Genomic DNA, 17,967 nt, shown 5'->3' with positions numbered 1-17,967 from the left:
TCTTTCCACTACCATGGAATGTGAGTCCTTTCATTCCATCTGGGTTGGCTTCCTCAGGACAGGTGCCAGCCCCTGGGCCAGAAGCGGTTTGCAGGAGAGTGCCAAGAACTGATAGGACCAGGCCAAAGAGAGGCCCCCATTTGCCCAGGAGCTGGGGCTGGGGTGGAACCCAGAAAACCTGGAGGGAATGCAGAGGGGAGAAGGGATGAGTATTGGCAGGCTCCCAAGAAAAGCCCAGCCTCCCGCTGTGGCTTCGGAGGTTACGTGGGGCGCGCAGAGCAAGGCCCGCCAAGGAGGGAGGCACACGGAGCCGGGCTTTGCCGAGACTTGTGGCAACACAGGGTCAGCCTTGCTGAGAACTGAGCTCGATGAGTATTTCTCCATTAAAAATGCAAAACTGGCCACATTTGACCAAACTGGGAATTCATCAACAGAGCCCTTCCCTGGAATGACTGAGCTGGGATGAAACCAAACATAAACCCAGAATGGTCCCCTAAACAGTCAAACAGCCTCAGTCCTGGGCCCTGGGAGGGACAGAACGGATGACTCTGAGAAGGCGCTGCGTGGTCCAGCAGCCTGTGAAACCTGTGCACTTGTGTGTTGATGAACAGGAGGGAGCAGCAGGGCCCAAGCCCCGGGATGCTGTGATGCCACCGAAAGTCCAACATCCAAGACAAGCAGGGACTCTTGTTTGAGGAGCAGCTGCATGGCGGTGAAAATGACACAAATTACCTGGAGGCTCAATTATCTCCCACTTGCCAGTGGTGTGACCTTGAACCTCCTTGAGCCACCATCTCCTTATTGTGAAATAGTGTAATAAATGTAACAAATGTAACTCGGGCTTAGATGAAATACCGGAGGTGGATGCCACTTTGTGGAGGACACGGAGACAGGACATCAGTCTTCGCTCTGTGTGTCTCCCTCCAGGGCTCTTGACTCCGTGCATCAGGAGCTCGGACTTCCTCCCCGCCCCTCTCTCTACCTTCTGGTCCCCTCCTTCAGGGTCCAGCTCAGGCTCTGGCTCCTCCCTGAAGACCCCCCGGCCTCTCAGACTCCTCTGCTTGGCCCCCTGCATGTGCTGTCTGCTCCCCCATTGGTCATTGACACGGACCGCCCGTGGCCCGCTTCCACACGGCTGTCCTGAACTGCCAAATACACCTGCCGCTCACTCTCTCATTCGTGACTGTCTCCTCAACTCACCTGCCCCTGCAAATAAAGAACTGTGTCTGCCACCCCATCCTACCTTTAAGGAGCTCCTTAGAATGTGGGAGTGGAACAAACCTTGAAGTCACCTGTCACTCTACGTGACGGCTCAGAGAGGTGAAATGACCTGCTAAAAGTTACTCAGGTGGATTTGGGGATGACATCTGGCCTCCCCAGCTCACGTCCCTCAGAGCAGAAGGGAACCCCAGCCACCCCTCTGCTCCCCAGGAAGGGTCGGGTCATCGCTCCTCCCTTCTGTGGGTGGGAACAGGCGGGAGGTCCTCTGGAGGACTAACCAGCGTGGTTTGTTTGCAGTTCAACGTTAAAAAGTCCACGGAGCCTGTCCAGCCCCGAGCCCTCCTCAAGTTCCCAGACATCTATGGGCCCAGGCCAGCCGTGACAGCCCCGGAGGTTATCAACTATGCGGACTACACGCTGAGGGGTACAGAGGGGCCGGCTGTGTGCGCCAGCCCCCAGGCCCCGAAGGACAGCCGCCTCAAGAGGCAGGTCACAGAGGAGCTGTTCATCCTTCCTCAGAATGGTAGGGGTCCCCTGCCCCTTGCTCCCCTATGAGCAACACTCGGGGGCTTGTCAGTGTGGACCCTGGGCATGGCCAGCTCCCGCGTCTGTGACATTTGACACAGGGCAGGCGGGTGGGCACAGGGTCTCAGAGTTACTGTCTTTTATTTCTGCTACCATATTGCCACGGGGCTTCTCCCCAGGGCCCCTGGCTGTTCACCAGGAAATGAGGGGTCTCTTTTAAGTCACGTGTATAACTAGTAAGAGGGGATAAAGAGTCATGGTTAAAACCCTGGGTTCAGAGTCATGAGTTCAATTCTCTGCCCCCTGACATACTTGTTGTGTGGCCTTGGTGATGTTGCTCATTTCTTTGGGCTTCAGTTTCCTCATCTGTAAAGTGGGTTCATACTATTACCTGCTTGGTAAAGTGGTTGTAAACTGTAAATAAAATAATGCACACAGCCCTGGCTGGTGTGGCTCAGTGGATTGAGCTCTGGCCTGCAAACTGAAAGGTCACCGGTTTGATTCCCAGTCAGGGCACATGCCTGGGTTGCAGGCTGGGTCCCCAGCTGGGGGCATGCAAGAGGCAACTGATTAATGTTTCTCTCCCACGTTGGTTTCCCTCCCTCTCCTTCTCTTTTCCTTCCCCTCTCTCTAAAAGTAACTAAATAAAATCCTTAAAAAATAATACATATAAAGTGCTTTGCTCAGGGCCTGGCACTAGGATGTCATCAGAATATGTTGTTGTTACCATTTCTATTCTCCTCATCAGCATCAGCATCGAGAGCATGGCTCCTTTAGGTGGGCGGTGCTAGGCTGGGCACTGGGCCAGCGGTGCGAAGCAGAGACAGTCCTTACCTTGAAGGAGCATGCGGGCCTTTGTAAGGAGGTGAAAACTGCAGCAGGGAGAATGGATCGTGTCATTTGGGATTGTGTTTCCTGTGGTTTGGGGACAGAGGTGGAGACAGGGACAGCAGAAGCAGCATAACCAGCTTTGACATGGAGCCCGCTCCTGACACATGTCCTGGACTGGGTCCAGCTGTACCCCATGCTGCCCAGTCAACAAGGGCCCCTCCAGCCTGGCTCAGAACCACAGCGATTAGCCTGGCCTTTCTGCAGGAACGAATTCACACAGTGCCTATGGCTTGAATGAATCCTGGCTAGCTCTAGCCTTCAGGTTTGCCAGCCCACATTTTGAATAGATTTAAACTACATCCACTGAGACCTTGTAAAACAATTTGCTTGAGGACCCTTGGGGTGCTAATTATAATCATTTTCATGGCTCTGGCCCACATGGTTCAGTTGTTTGGAGCACTGTCTCATAACAAGGTTTGCAGGTTCAATTCCCAGTCAGGGCATATACCTAGGTTGCGGGTTTGATCCCCAGTCTGGGTGCATTTGGGAAGTAAGCAATAGATGCTTCTCTCTTGCATTTATGTTTCTTTCTCTCCCTTCCTCTCTCTTTAAAAGCAATGAAAAAAAATGTCCTCAGGTGAGGATTTTTAAAAAATTGTAATCATGAAGGGCCCCCTTTTCTTGGAGCCCCAGGTTCCTCAAGGCTTGGAAGCCAGGACTGGGCACTCTACAAAGAGAGCAGAAGGGCAAATCAGGCTCTGGAACTTTGAAAAATTCAGAACACATTAGCTTGCCTTCTCCTTTTCATGCTTCCTCACTCCTCTCTGCATCCATAAGACAATGACAAAGTTCTTTTCCCACAAAATCGAACAAGAGGTGATTGGCTCACAGGCACCAACCAGAGGTGAGGACGCACAGGGGACGAGAATGCCAGGTGAGCCCGGAGGTGCTGAACGCAGTCCACTCCCACCAGCGACTCTCCGCATCTGCTTCTCTGTAGACTCAGTTTGTTTTTTTTCCATTTTACTTTGTGCTGGTTTCAGGCGTACAGCTCAAATTCCCGATTCTTAAAGCTGAATCCACTCCTACTTCTCCAAGTGGTGCTGGCTGTGGTTTGGCTTTGATTTCGGAGGCTGAGGTGGTCTGACCTCGAGGAGTTCTGGGTGCCCGACGAGCCCTTCCTGACGCTGGCCTGGCCACGGTTGTCCCTGTGGTGCCCTTGGAAGCCATGCGGGTCCTTGTGCACGTGTATCTCACGTTACACATCGCTCACTCCTGGCCCATCTGTTCCTTGTTTAGATGCACCGGGGTATTTTTCACTACTTGTAGGAGCCCACGAATGAACCATTTTGGAAATTAAATACTCCTTTATATTTCTGCCCTCTAAATTAGTTCTGAAAATCAAACATTTTTAAACTCCAGTTTGCTTCAAGTGGAGGCTGTGGCAGCTGCTGGATCCTTTAATTATTGTATTTTATTTGAATAATGAGAATCTTCCAGATGTTTGGCTGCTGTTCAAGTGAGGGGCAGAGTGAGAAGTGGTTCTGGTTTTGGGAACTTCTGAATTAGAGATAAGGCCAGGCCATTCATTCAGCAAGTATTGATTGAACACACACAAAAAATCAAATCCTCTCTCCCTGACCTTGCCCCCAGCATCTCCCGACTCAGTCTTTGGCATGTCTATGTGGCCATGAACTCCTGGGGAGCCGACTGGAGTCTGGGAGAGACGGAGCTGCAGATGGGTTGGGGATGGTTTGTCTGAAATGGGGTGACCAGAACCGCACGAGCTATGGCAGTTTTTCTTACTGAAAGCTCACGATAGGCCGGGCCTTGGGCCAAGTACTTTCCCACTTTATGTTATTTAATGCTCATGTGAACTCTAGGAAGAAAGAGCTGTCATCATTCCTATTGTACAGATAAGGGAACTGAGATTTGAAGAAATGAAGCAACTTGTTCAAGGTCACATAACTATTCCGTAATAGCTCATGTCTGGCACTGAGGCCCATGTCTTCACCGCTGGGCCGTGATGGTCTCTGGAAGTGCAAGACCCCAGGCTGCAGGAGCTTCCACCATGATTTTGCACCTGCCCAGGAAGCTTTGGGTTTGGGTCGGTGGCACAGATGGCAGAGATGGGACAGGTGTGACCTGGGGTGGGTGGCAGTGACGGCTTTACCTTCTCAACAGGTGTGGTGGAGGACGTCTGCGTCATGGAGACCTGGAACCCAGAGAAGGCCGCCAGCTGGAACCAAGCCCCCAAACTCCACTACTGCCTGGAGTACGACCAGCAGAAAGCGGAACTGTTTGTCACGCGCTTGGAAGGTATGCTCGCAGTTGACTCTCAGGGACTTCCGTGTGTCTGTCTCCCCCGCAGGGGCTGCGCAGGAGTGATGGGAGGGAGCAGCTGAGGGACTGGTGCTGGATTCACACTCTGTGACAAACACACCCGGAGACATGAGATGCTCAGACACATAGGGGTTTTCTCCCTCTCTCATCTAACAGTCCGAGTGGAGATTCCTGGTGGGCAGACGTCTTTCCTCCAAATGGTGATTCAGGGACCACACTCCTTCCATCTGTGGCTTCACAGCCTTCTGAGGCCTCCTCATCATCTGTGTCTAGCAGATGGAGGGAGGGGAAAACTGGGGAGAGGATGCAACCGTTCCTTAAAAACTACTCGCATATGGTGTGCATCACTCTTGCTCACATCGCATGGGCTGGAACTCAGTCACATGGTCACTGACTGCAAAGGAGGCTGGGAAATGGGGCCCAGTGGCTGCCCAGCAAAAAAAAGGAAATGGGGCTTTGGTGAACAGCTAGCCTTCTCTGCCACGCCTTTGACATTGTACAGGGCTTTGTGCTGCACACAGGGGGCGCTCTGGGTGGTCGGCATGCTTCGAACCGGGTAGTCTTTCCAAAGGGGCCAGGGTGTCCCTGGCCTCTCTACCCTGACAATTCATGTTACCGTCAGCAAACAAAGCTAAGACTCTGCAAAGGAATCAGGGCTAACAAGGGCTACTCCATGGCTCCTAGAAGCCATGGGCAGGAAAAATTGGACTTTCATATTTAATTTAATATTTTTAGATAGTGCCTTTTCTTTCTATTTTTTAAAGAGTTTTTTTTTTTTAGCATTGTTGTATACTCTTTTATAGTTGGTCTTTGCAATGGTCCCATTTTGCAGATTAGGGAACTGATGTCTAGTAAGTTCAGGTGACTTGTCTGAGATCACTCCAACTCACCGGTACCAGAGCTGGGACCCCACCCAGTGCCCTTGGAGCTCCAAGGAGAGTTCCTCCTCCTGTCAGGACTCATGGCCTCGGTTCTCCTCTTCCTGGGAGCATCGGCCACCACGACTCATGTCAGCATTCGGGACCAGCCCCACAGGCGCCACAGGTGCAAATGCCCACACTGTGGAGCACCGAAAATGCCATGGTGCAGGGTATAAAGCAACGTTTATGAGGTAGCGGCCCAGCGAGTCACACCACAAGTGGTTGTGGGGCGAATACCTAAAGTACAGAACAAACAGTTTGTGCCAGCAACACAATTAAATGTCCCCAGCAGTGTCTGGGCTCCGGCACCTGGGGGAGACCTCAGAGCCCTGAGGTGGAAGGGCTCTGGGAAGCACCAAGTCTTGTCCCCGTGCTCCAAGGAAGCCAGCCCTTGTTGACACTGGCCCCCTCAGATGAGAGATCCAATCTCTCGCTGTCTTTCTGAATGGTGATTCTACAAGGCCAAGGTGGTCAGCCCCAGGGTTTGTCCGCACACCCAAGGTTATGGCCTTCAAACCAGCTTCTGCAGCTCGAAGCAGGGCCCTGCTTCTCCCCTCCCTGGGTTCCCAAGAAGTTCCCTGTCGGTGTTGCTTTGTCCCTGGCTGCAGCTGTGACCAGCGACCACGAAGGCGGCTGTGACTGCTATGTGCAAGGCAGCGTGGCCAGCAGGACGGGCTCTGTGGAGGCTCAGACGGCCCTGAAGAAGCGGGAGCTGCACACCACCTGGGAGGAAGGCCTGGCGCTCCCCCTGGCGGAGGAGGAGCTCCCCACGGCAACCCTGACGCTGACCCTGAGGACCTGCGACCGCTTCTCCCGCCACAGTGTGGCCGGGGAGCTTCGCCTCAGCCTGGACGGGGTGTCTGTGCCTCTGGGGACCGCCCAGTGGGGGGAGCTGAAGACTTCAAGTAAGGTAGGGCTGCCTCTGTCCAGGGAAGGTGAAACCTGGCAATAGAGCATGGGGCAGGCTTTGGAGAATCTCCCAGTCAGGGGTGTGAGCGTGTGTGTATAAGGAAGGCTGGAACCTTCCCAAGGTGGAGGGCTGGAGCAGACCCACAGTCCAGGATCTGGGATCCCTGCCGGCTAGTTTTGCTCCTAACTTGCCATGCGAAGACCTCCCCTGCCACCGTGTTAAAAGTGTGTTGGCAGTATTATCCTCATTTACATTCATTTCTACTTCCTGTGTACCTACTGTGTGCCAGGCATGGCCGGGGAGATGAGTACCTATTCATAGACGAGGGGCCTGAGCCTTAGAGCAGCTCAGTTGTCCGTGCAGGGTCGCCCATCTGGGTCACTGCAAGCTCTGCCTCGAGGCCAGGTTGGCCTCGCTGTGAATTGTGCGCCGTCCCCTCGCCACCACACCCTGGAAGTGCCTGACTGCCCCAGGCGCCGGCAGCAGGCACCTCTCCCAGTGGACCCTGCAGGAGAGGGGGTACACTTTCACCCCCCACCTGTATCCCTTTTTGCTATCACCTCTTTCTTGCCTTATTTTTCTCTTTTCCCAAGGCTCAGAAAATTGGTAAACACGGACAGTCACTCTCAGCTGGAGCTAGGCTGTTCCAAAGCACACTCTCTAGTTAATGTGTGGTCTGGGATTCGTGTGGAAGCGTAGCTGGGGGCCCTGGGAAGGAGAATGCACACTTTGGTTTATTCATCTGGTAAACCAGCCTTCTCCAGAGATGGAGGGGCTCCCCCAGGGCCCTGGGGGCTTTGGTGACAGCCCTAATAGGCTGGACTTCAGCCTATCTAAGAGAAGTCTCAGGCACCAAAGCTGTTTCTATCCTTCCCCCTCAAAGAGTAAAAACCCTTCATTCATGCCACACAGACCTCGCCGGCTTCCTGCGGTGCACCCGGCACCGTTCCAGGAGCTAAGGACACGGCAGTAGGTGAGATGAAGCCCTGCCTTTATGGCTCAGCCACTCTAACAACCGTCACACACGTTGTAGTTGCCACTGCAGCACAAATGTATTCTTGCACCCACTTGGACTGCTGGCCTATTTCCCACAAGTGTGAGTGATCTCAGAGGGCAGCCTAGAGTCAGAGGTGGGAGGTGGCACTCAGGTGGCAGGAGAAAGCCCCTGATCTCAGCTGGAGGGTGCTGGCCCGTGTGAACCGGTGGGCGGAGCCTTCATCTCTGCAGACCGGAATGGGTTAACAAAGGTGCCAGCCATGCCCCAGTTGTCACCGGAAGATACTCAGCCAAAAGTGGCATGTGCATCACCAGGCACCATGCAGTGACCCATTCCAAGGGCAGCTTGCATGATTCATTGAGGGCTTAAGAAAAAGATTGGGTGGGGGGGGGGCAGGAAAAAACAGGGAGGGGATGAGGAAGAAAGAGGGTTACAGACACGCTTTGTTTTGTTCAGCTTTGCTTTATTGTGCTCCACGGATACCGCATGTCTTATAAATTGAAGGCAAGACTCTCCACCTGCAAAAGATTGCAACTGGCTTTATTGCAACACTCACTCCATCGTGGCGACTGTGTCGAGCCCCCAGCATCTCCCATGGCATGCCTGTACTTTTGTCCGCAGGCACTTAAAGCAGCAGAGCCGCGGGGCAGATGCTGTGAAACCCTCTGGCTGCGGTGCAGCCAGCTGGGCCTGTCTGGGACTCTTGGCACCCTCCTCAAAGGTGACGAGCCCTTAACGCGCTAACAGGCCCAGGTTCCTTTCACCTGGTCTGGTAGGGAGGGGAGCGCTGAAACCTTCTCACCTTGCAGCTACTGCCCAGGCCAACTGTGAACCTCCAATAAGTGCCCTTGAATCAGGAGGCTGGTGCCCATCCAGCTCTGCTGCCACCCCCTGGGCGCCTGGACAAGCCCCCGGGCCTCAGTCCCCTCCCTGAAGAGAGAGTCTGCAGCACACTCCGAGGACATTGAGGGGCACTGGGGTTAGGACTTGGGCTTTGCTGTCACGCCGGACCCCCGCTCAAGGCTCAGCTTGCCGTCTGTGGCTACATGACCTCAGGCAGCGGCGTGCCCTGAGTGAGCATCAGGGTCTTACACCTCAAAAGGGAATGAAGCCAGTGTTGCTCTTCGGGTTGTCGCCAAGATTAAATGGGACATCTTACCCTTCTCCCTCACAAGTGTTTATTGTGTGTCACCGTGTACTGGCCGTCGGGCAGGGCTTTGTGGAGTTCACAGCCCAGGGTGACAGATAGAGCAGTTGCGCCCGGCTCACGGTGCCTGTGTAATCAACGTCAGATGCTCTTACTCACGTCCTCGCCGACGTTCCCGGCCGCTCCCAGATCATTTCGTCATATCGCTAGTCACTTACGGCTCGCTGGGTGTCAGGGTCGTGTTGAAGATGTTTTTCCTGCGTGAAAGGCAGAGGGCTGGCCAGCCCCTCTGTCCCGCCTCACTCCCAGAGCCCAGGCCGGCCCCCATTCACCCAAAAACAACGTTCCCGCTTCATCCCGAGAGGCAGTGATCATCCTCCCTTGATAACGGATGGGGATAGAGCAAACAGTTCCAGGGTGCTTAGTGCGTCAGGCACTGTTCTAAGCCATTAAATATTGTCATTTAGCTTCTACCACCCCATTGGCTGATGCTATTATTTCCATTTTACGGATGAGGAAGTAGAGGCTTGGGGAAGTTAAGTTACTTGCCCGAGGTCACACAGCCAACAAATGGTAGGGTTGGAACTCAGACCCAGCTGGTCTGGTTCTAGACTCTGTACTCTTAACACTACCTTTGGCCTGTGACAGGCTTCCGCCTTCTGTAGTGGCTCTTTTGGTCACATTTGTCCCTCTGCGGATTCATTGAAATTCCCAACAAATGCTTGCAGGAATTTCAGTGCAGACGCTCTGTAAACCTGCAGACGGGGTAGACGTGCTGGACGCTTCTCAGAGGGCTCCGCGCCTCCTGCCGTGCGCAGTTATTGCCTGCGGTCTCTGGCACGTCACCTAACATCGCGCGCCCGCCTTCTTGTTGACATAGCTGGCCATTCTGTTGACAAGGCCAGGCCCTGCCCAGCGTTAGTACATGACAGTATCGACTCTCTCAGCACTGTAGGGGCCGGAAGGAATGATCTTTTCTGAGTGAGGAACCACAGGTCCTCTCTGCCCCAGGAACCTGAGGGGTGAGAGCAGTGGTTCCCCAGCTGTGCTCCCCAGAACCCTAGTGATCTGTAAGGATGCCCTAGGGGCTTGTGGGGCAGGGGCAAGTGAAGGGTGAGAGGGGGCCCCTGCCACCTCCTGAGCGGCATCTCTTTGATCTGCTTTATATGTTGCATTTGAATATAAGGAAAATCACATTTGGTGACAAACGAAACCAACTCTTATTGAAATAGGTGCTACATAGAATTCTTTTGCGCCCCCTTCCCTTCTGCAAAGGGTGGTGAAGCCAGCGTCGATGGGTAAATGGTATCCAGGATGCCAGCTGGGTACGAGCAGTGTGACCCTGACCTTGGCCTTGGCCTTAGGGGCTGGGGCAGAAACCGCCCTCGGTGAAGCTGTCTCTTCACTCTCCTGCCTGTTTCAGGAGCCCTCCGCCGGCACTGGAGAGGTCCTTCTCTCCATCAGCTACCTCCCGGCTGCCAACCGCCTCCTGGTCGTGCTGATCAAGGCCAAGAACCTCCACTCTAGCCAGTCCAAGGAGCTCCTGGGGAAGGGTGAGTGAGGTGTGAGGGGAGTGTGTGCGGAGGGAGGGGGCGCCCGGAAGACAACGGGACAGGTGAGCGGGGAGGTGGGGCATGAGCACGTTTGTGGAGTTGGTCTCAGCTGTGTCCTCCTCCCCAAGCTCACAAATTAATTTTTAAAGGGCACATTCTCGTCTTTAAGTTCACATCCGTGTACTCCTTGGCCAAGCCCACTACCTACCGGGGACTCCCGAGCTTGGAGATCCACCGCGAGGAGAACCGGTCCTACCCCTGGTCGTAGAAGCCCAGGGTCAGGTTGTAGCCATGGAGTGGCGTATCCGGGCTGTAGTGGGAACTTGGCCCTGACCTTGTCACCCAGACCTGGCCGGGCCCACCTTATGGGCAGGTGTGGAGAAGCCCAGGTTCCCCTTCTCCTGTCTAAGCTAAGCCACCCCTGTGCTCCCCATACCCACCCCAGTCTCTTCTCGCTTCCCAGCCTTTGCCAACCTGCCACCCCCACACCAGCTGAGTGTGGGTGACGGCAGAAGGTGTGTGGGCTCATGGGCTGAGGCGGCCTGAAGCTTAGGGCGTCCGTGCCCCATATACCCAAATAAACATCCCTTCACTGTTCTGGAAGCCTCGGTTTCTCCTCCTGGATCCCTCAGCCCAGACTCCAAGTCGGGGGTTGCCAAGCAGGTCCTCTTGCCAGAGCGAGAAAGCATCCCTGATTAGCCGTGCGGGACCAGGACCCGGGGCCAAGCGCTCATGGCAGGCTATAAATAAACAGATATTTACAGCAGGGGACAAATAAAGAAGTGTCCTGGTGTTTAGAATCTTTGAGAAAAACCTCATGGGTGAGTAAAATCAGAATCGTTGGTCTTGCTCCCAGACTCCTGAGCCGAAAGTCAGAGCCCACTGCTTTTCCCTCCTCCACTCCGGGTGGCCCTTTGCCTCCTGCTTTGTTTCAGCAGCTCTGGTCGGGCACGCACAGTGCGGCGCTCCGTCTCTCACACACGTGCTGAAATAACAAACTGCCCCCGCCCGGGCAGGGGTAATTACAGCAGTAAATGCAGAGGAACAGTTATTCTCACAGTAGTTTTGGAAACATTGACTAATGAAATGTAATCTGGGTGCCGAGCCCTGTAACGGTGGCCTGTGTCCCTGAGGGGAGGGGCAGACGGATTTCTGGGCGGAGGGCTCACAGCTCTCTCGGTGCCGCCGTCCCCATGGGGGCCGAGGCAGCCTGCCCTCACCCTCCACGGGAAGGCAGAGTCCTCAAGTAACACCTACAGAAGAGCAGAGGAGAAGAACTCATCCAGCCAGCAGGTGACCTACGAGCCTAATAATAGACAAAACTGCTTGGATAGAGGACCAAGGGCAGGAAGACATCGGATGGCTTTGTTTTTCTGCACTGAGTTTGTAATCCAGCCGCAGGACATCTGAGCCATTGTCCTGGGCCTGGCTTGATGTGGGACATATGGGCACTTAGAGAGCCTAATGGCAAAGGGTGTCCCCTGGCTGTCCCCTGGCATGACACAATCACGGACCACCCAATGGCCAGCCTTAATGCCATTGTCTGTTTTCCATACTATTCATTCCATTAGGCAGGAACTTTTGCTGTATTCCCGTGTCTAGACCAGTATCTGCTATACAGTGGACATTTAATAATTGTTGAATTAGTACCTGACCCGTGGTGGGGGCAGGGCACACAGAGAAGGCGTCTCAGTGCAGATCCTGAGCCAGAGACCCTTTCTCTCCATCTCTAAGAGAGAGCATTTCCCTGGGCCTCGCCACAACCCAGAAGTTCACTCTTGACCCTTCCCTCTGTCTCTTTCCCCTCTGTCCCTCCCCAGATGTCTCTGTCAAGGTGACCTTAAAGCACCAAGCTCGGAAGCTGAAGAAGAAGCAGACGAAACGAGCCAAGCACAAGATCAATCCCGTGTGGAATGAGATGATCATGTTCGAGCTGCCCGATGACCTGCTGCAGGCCTCCAGCGTGGAGCTGGAGGTGCTGGGCCAGGAGGAGGAGGGGCCGAGCTGCGTGCTGGGCTGCTGCAGCCTGGGCTTGCACGCCTCGGGCTCCGAGCGCAGCCACTGGGAAGAGATGCTCAAAAACCCACGCCGACAGATCGCCATGTGGCACCAGCTGCACCTGTAGCCGGCTTCCTGGGCCACCTCCCTTCTTGGGCTCAGCCCTGCCCCTTCGGTCTCAGCTGTCCTCTGCGACCTTCTCTTTGTGCCACATCCTCATTCTGACACCCGGAAGACAGATGCGTTTGCGAAGGCCAGGACACCAATCCTCGCTCATCCCACTCCTGTTTCTAAAACACGAGCAAGACACAGCAGGGCAGGGCAGGGCAGGGCAGGGCAGCATGTGGACATTTGGGTCACACTGAGGAACGCACTTTGCTCCTCTGTGACACTGAAGAGACACTAACCAAATACAGCCCTTGTGCGGGTTTTGCAGCTAGGGGTGGGGAGAGGTCAGTGCAGGTGCAGAGAAAGCTGAATTTGAGGAGTAATGGGTGCAAAGAATGTGGCTTTTTAAAAATGAGCATTTCAAAAATGATAAAGCAAATGAAAGTGTTCTGGATCAACTCGTAGAATTAGAGCGTGTCGGGGCGGGGTGAAATCTCGGGCGGCGTGAAGCCGGGCTCCGGTGCCCAGGCAGCAGCGACCCAGCAGTCCTCGGGCCTTAGAGTGTGGAGACCTCACCAGCAGATCCCCGGGCCCGCCTGCAGAGGCTCCGAATCGGGCCCCGGGAGCCTGGCTTCTGAACAAGCACATCCAGTTTGGATGCAGAGGTCGGAGCGCTGCACCAGGACAAACCCCTCCTACGACATTCCAGACAGGTTTCCACAGTCCCTGCTGGGACCCGACACCCTGGGGCAGCCAGTTCCAGGTCTGGACATCTCTGCCATCAGCGTGAAATTTGGAAGCCTCTGTGTTTTTTACATTTAATGATCTTAATTCTTAATATTTTCATTTGTGCTTTTCAGATCGTGCTCTTGGATTGAATTTGTACTTTTTATTGAAAACTTTCTTGTTTTACCTCAAAATCAGTGTATATTATATTCCGGGGGGGAACTTTCTTGACCACATGCAGGTGGGGTCCCCCCATTAGTCATTGGGCGCTCATTGTCACATCCACCAGCATCACCATGGTGACCCTCTGAGACCGACCCATCCCTTCCAGCAGTCCAGCCACGTCGGGAAGCATGTAGTTGGGGAGGGGCATGTGTTCATTCAGCCTATTACGTCTGGCTCTGTGGCGGCGGAGAGAGAAGATAACTGGAAGTAGGAAACAAAGGCTTTTACAAATGTGCCTCCCACTTCCGTTTCCAGGGCCTGTCACTATAAAATCAGGAACCAGCCAGCAGTGAGGTCTCAGATCCCTCCCTTATGACCCCAGATAGCTGTCCACATGGGTAACCAAGTTATGAGCCTTGTGGAGTGGGTGTAACGTCTGCCCCTGAGCCGGACTCCTGGGTTCTCTTGTCGGCCACCCGACGGGCAGGACTGACGACGTGGCGGCTCCGTCTGTGCGACCCACGTGGCAAATGAAAGAGTACTCAACAGCTGTGGGCGGTCACTGGCTAGAACCAAACCCTGAGGCCACCAGCAGATCGTCTTTAAGCTTGAAGCTGGCAGCTCACCATGACTGGCAAGGGCAGAACCGTCCCATGCATTTCCAGAGCCATGAATTCTGCATTTGGGCTCCTTAATACCGATGTCCAAACTCCGGACCTTCTGATGTCACCCAAGTCCTGATCTGGAAGAGAATTCCTAGGCAGTATGGGTAAGGGCGATCTCTCGACCCTCAGCGAGGCAAGTCCTGTTTGGCCTCTCCCTGAGAGTTTGAGCAGGGGCCTCGTCACCCTTAGTTATCATGTTTCCTTTCTCTGCAGAAGTAGAAAGGCATGAGAAGCAACTTCTACCCCACACCCCCTCCAAAGAAACACAGAAAGTATCTAACCCCTCTTTAGTGGGGAAATCTTACAGATCGTTGGAACTCTTGATCACTAAGGTTGACCACTGCCTGTCAAGTTTTTTTAGGCAAAAAAACATTTGTTAGTGATTTCTTTTATCATGTTTTTGAGACACCCTCCCCATCACTCTGCTCTCCCTTTTTTGGTTGGCGTGGCTAAAAGAGAACAAGATATTCCCCGTATAAGCTGTACTCTCTTCTTGGTAACATCAGCTACTCCAATCTGGAAAAATCTGGATTCTAGGCTTAAAATCAGGAAACACGGTTCCACTTCCTTGTGAATCTAAGCACCTGGCTTACCGTTACACCAAAGGAGGTTGAGGCGGGTTGGGTAGGGTCTCTGATCCCAGAAACATCAACTCCACCCTCAGTCATTCCACCATGAGGCGTTCAGTTCTTTGGATCTCAGAGGTTTCGTTTTCCAGAGTCAATTAAAGGTTGCCCCTAATAAGAGTCCAGTGCCGCCGCAGAACATCATAGGTGTCAGCTGTCACCTCTCTTGGCAGGCATAAAGAGAAACATGATCGGTGTTACAGGGGTGTTTGTCTGGTGCATTCACTGGTGTGCTCTGAGCACCTAGAATGCAGCTGGTGTGTGGGCCCTCAGTGAAATTTATTGAATGAATTAATGAATAAAGTGTGGACAGGGGAGTAGACAGCAAAGGACACTGCAAGTGGCACAAAAACCAGAGTCCTAGCTGACTTCTCAAGAAATCTCAGTTGGCCTGGAAATTCATGACATTGGGTATCATCATTCACCCGATGACAATTTGTAGCTCGAGGAAATGTCATCGATGATCAAAGAGAATATTGTCGCTGTGCTTTTTCACCCAAACTTTGTCTTGGTGAATTCTATATTACCCAGAGACATCAGACTGACAAATCAAACAACTTCGGTAATCTTTGCATCAGTTTACCTTGTACAAGAAACAGTGGCAATTTGCAGAGTAATTGGCCGGGCACGAGCACACCTGATCTTTTTGGAAGGAGCACCGTGCACTTTGCCAGGGAGTATTTTCCAAGATGGGCATTGAGGTGGAGGCGACAATAAAGTTAGAAGCCATCGCAGACTGGGCTGTCACCCACAAGGCTGTCCGGTTCTTTCCTAGGTTTGGTGACGGGGACAGAGAATTGGGAGTCCACTTGCATTAATCTGTGAGTCTACTTCGTACGTCAAATCAATATCTATTTGTCGAGTGCCTATTGATCAAGACCTTGCATGTGTCTGTCCATTTCAATTTGAGGAATGACTCTTGGTGTGGGTTGACGGACAAATCACCCCAAACGACGCCATGTAGAGAGCAAGGTGGGGGAACAGTTCTTCAAGGGCAATTCCTTTGCGATGTTCAGAGTTTTGGGTGGCAGGCAGCTGGAGCCTAAGCTGCACTGAGGTGAGGACCACCCAGAGAACGATGCAGCCCCTGTGACTTGTTTCTGCCGCCCGTGTGTCCTGTTGTCGATGCTACATGTGTGTTTGTTTGCGATTATGAACCGAAGCACAAAAAGAAGCATGAGACGTGGTAGTCAATATGTCTGGTGTCACACTTTGGAGCAAAAACGCTTTCAGTGGTAAATAAATAATTTCCAACTGGGTTAGTGGCCTGGTGGTTTCTTTTCGCTGCACACCTGAGACATATAAAATGCAGAGACAGCAGTTTGATAAACACTGATGAAGCACTGCCAAGTTTTATAAAACTTGACAAATACCATTGAAGTTCCTCCAGCCCGTTACTGAGGAGACGATTTTGAGATTTCTCGCCCCAAGCATTTCTTTATCCTTTTTACTGCATGTATACGTAAACCCTGGGCACCATCGAGTATTTTTGTGCACTTTAAACTTCATTTAAATTTTATTGTACTGTTTTTGCTCCACATTAAAAATCTGAGCTTTATTTATATAGATATATGTAGCTCTAGTTCATTAAATTTTTGTTTCTTTATAATATTCCATTTTATGAGTGTACCACAATCCCATTTGATTGTTGATGTACATTTAGATGTTTTCTTCTCTCTCTCTCTCTCTCTCTCTCCCTGTTACAGGACTACTATGACCATTTTTGTGCGTGTCTCCTTGTTCACAAGTGTGTATTTCTGAGATAACTACCTAGGAGTGAGTGGAATGCTAGATCACGGATCATGCTGTGTGCGCATGCACCTTGATGGGCTTGCACATGTGCACTGAGTCAAAGGGGCCGCCTACCAGTGGGGGTGCGAGTGATCCGGGGGCTTTGACCCCACTGTTGAGAAGAAAAATCAGTATCGGTTGGAAACTAGAGACTTCTCTTTCTCTAATATTCCCAAAACAAAATCTCCGGAAGAGTCAGTCCAGGAGCCAATGGTACCCACCCCCTACCCGCAACCCTGCACTCCAGATGGTGGGCGGGGACAAGGGGACTCCTGGAGTTCTGTCACCCAGGGCCTCCTGGTGACCACTGCTGTCCTGGTGTCTGGGGGAAGAGTCTCTGGCGTTAAGCCAGGGGCAGAGGATGCATTTCAAAATTCAGGATTTTTAAAAAAGATTTCATTTATCCACCTTTAGAGAGAGGGGAAGGGAGGGATAAAGACAGGGAGAGAAACATCAATGTGGTTGCCTCTCACGTGGCCCCCACTGGGAACCTGGCCCACAACCCAGGCATGTGCCCTGACTGAGAATCGAATGGGTGACCCTTTGGTTCTCAGGCCAGCACTCAATCCACTGAGCCATACCGGCCAGGGCAAAATTCAGAATTTTTATTTTCATAATAAAATAGGAGGCGTGGGTTTTATCCTGCATAGCCAAACATTATATAAACTATGTTTCATAGGTAACTATGTAGATGGCCCACAGACCACAAAACTAATATATTAGACTATGGATTTATATAAAAGAGACATGGGAGAGGGAAGAAGAGTTCATTAATTACTTTACACAAGGCTTTCCACTGAATTGCCTTGAACAAACTCTTCTGGCACGCAAACCAAGTCCAGAGTGCTGCATTTGGGAGCCGAGAAGTGCAGCCCAGCTTGGCTGTGTCACAGGCCACTTACCTCTGGCCTCAGTTTCCACGTCTGTAAGATGAATTTGGACCCAACGATCACTAAGGTCCCTTCTAGAGTTAAGATTTAGTATTTTGTGATCCTGTGATCTAGACTGGCAGCAAGGAGCCTTTCACACATATTTTGGCCTCCAATTCCACGGGAAACCCACGTGTATGTGCCCCTGCCCTCCCTGCCCTGCGGTGGTCACGCTCCCTGGCATCTTCTGGCAGCCCTTGCTGACGGCCACCTACTCCTCCAGACAATGTATATGCAACGTCCCCTGAAGCTCTGAGTCAGTCTCTTCCCATTTTCTTAATTGCTCTTGGAGCCCGTGGTAATTTTCCACCGAAGAGTTTCTGTTTTTCTAGAGCCAGTTGGAGGCACCGCCATTGCAGGAGCTCAGATCCCTAGCACCTGCTCGGGCTCCCTCCCAGGGCAGATGCTGGCAAGGAGAGAGCCACAGGAGGTAGCTGCGGTTGCGTTTAGAGGGTTGGGCATTTTCTTGGTGTGAGTGTGGGGGAGCTGCCCCCGTGCTCCCCTCCTTCCTC

General features: G+C 52.7%; 1 protein-coding gene across 2 annotated transcripts in view; it reads left to right on the top strand.

Annotated features, from left to right (window-relative positions):
- SYT13 (synaptotagmin 13) overlaps positions 1-16,205 on the top strand; it is a 37,961-nt gene extending 21,756 nt beyond the window's left edge. The window contains exons 2-6 of one of the 2 annotated variants that reach the window (XM_045825825.1): positions 1,519-1,744; positions 4,762-4,896; positions 6,449-6,750; positions 10,318-10,447; positions 12,268-16,205. In XM_045825825.1, coding sequence (XP_045681781.1) covers positions 1,519-1,744; positions 4,762-4,896; positions 6,449-6,750; positions 10,318-10,447; positions 12,268-12,572 — 1,098 coding nt within the window. In that variant the 3' untranslated portion in view covers positions 12,573-16,205. The remainder of the gene's footprint in view (positions 1-1,518; positions 1,745-4,761; positions 4,897-6,448; positions 6,751-10,317; positions 10,448-12,267) is intronic. The other variant, XM_045825826.1, reaches the window with a different exon arrangement.
- The last annotated feature ends 1,762 nt before the right edge of the window (positions 16,206-17,967 follow it).

Source organism: Phyllostomus hastatus, unplaced genomic scaffold, assembly GCF_019186645.2.
Source record: "Phyllostomus hastatus isolate PE091 unplaced genomic scaffold, TTU_PhHast_1.1 phas_scaffold_585, whole genome shotgun sequence".
Classification (NCBI taxonomy): Eukaryota; Metazoa; Chordata; class Mammalia; order Chiroptera; family Phyllostomidae; genus Phyllostomus; species Phyllostomus hastatus.
Note: the sequence above shows the minus strand (reverse complement) of the source record. Positions and strands in the feature narration are given on the sequence as shown.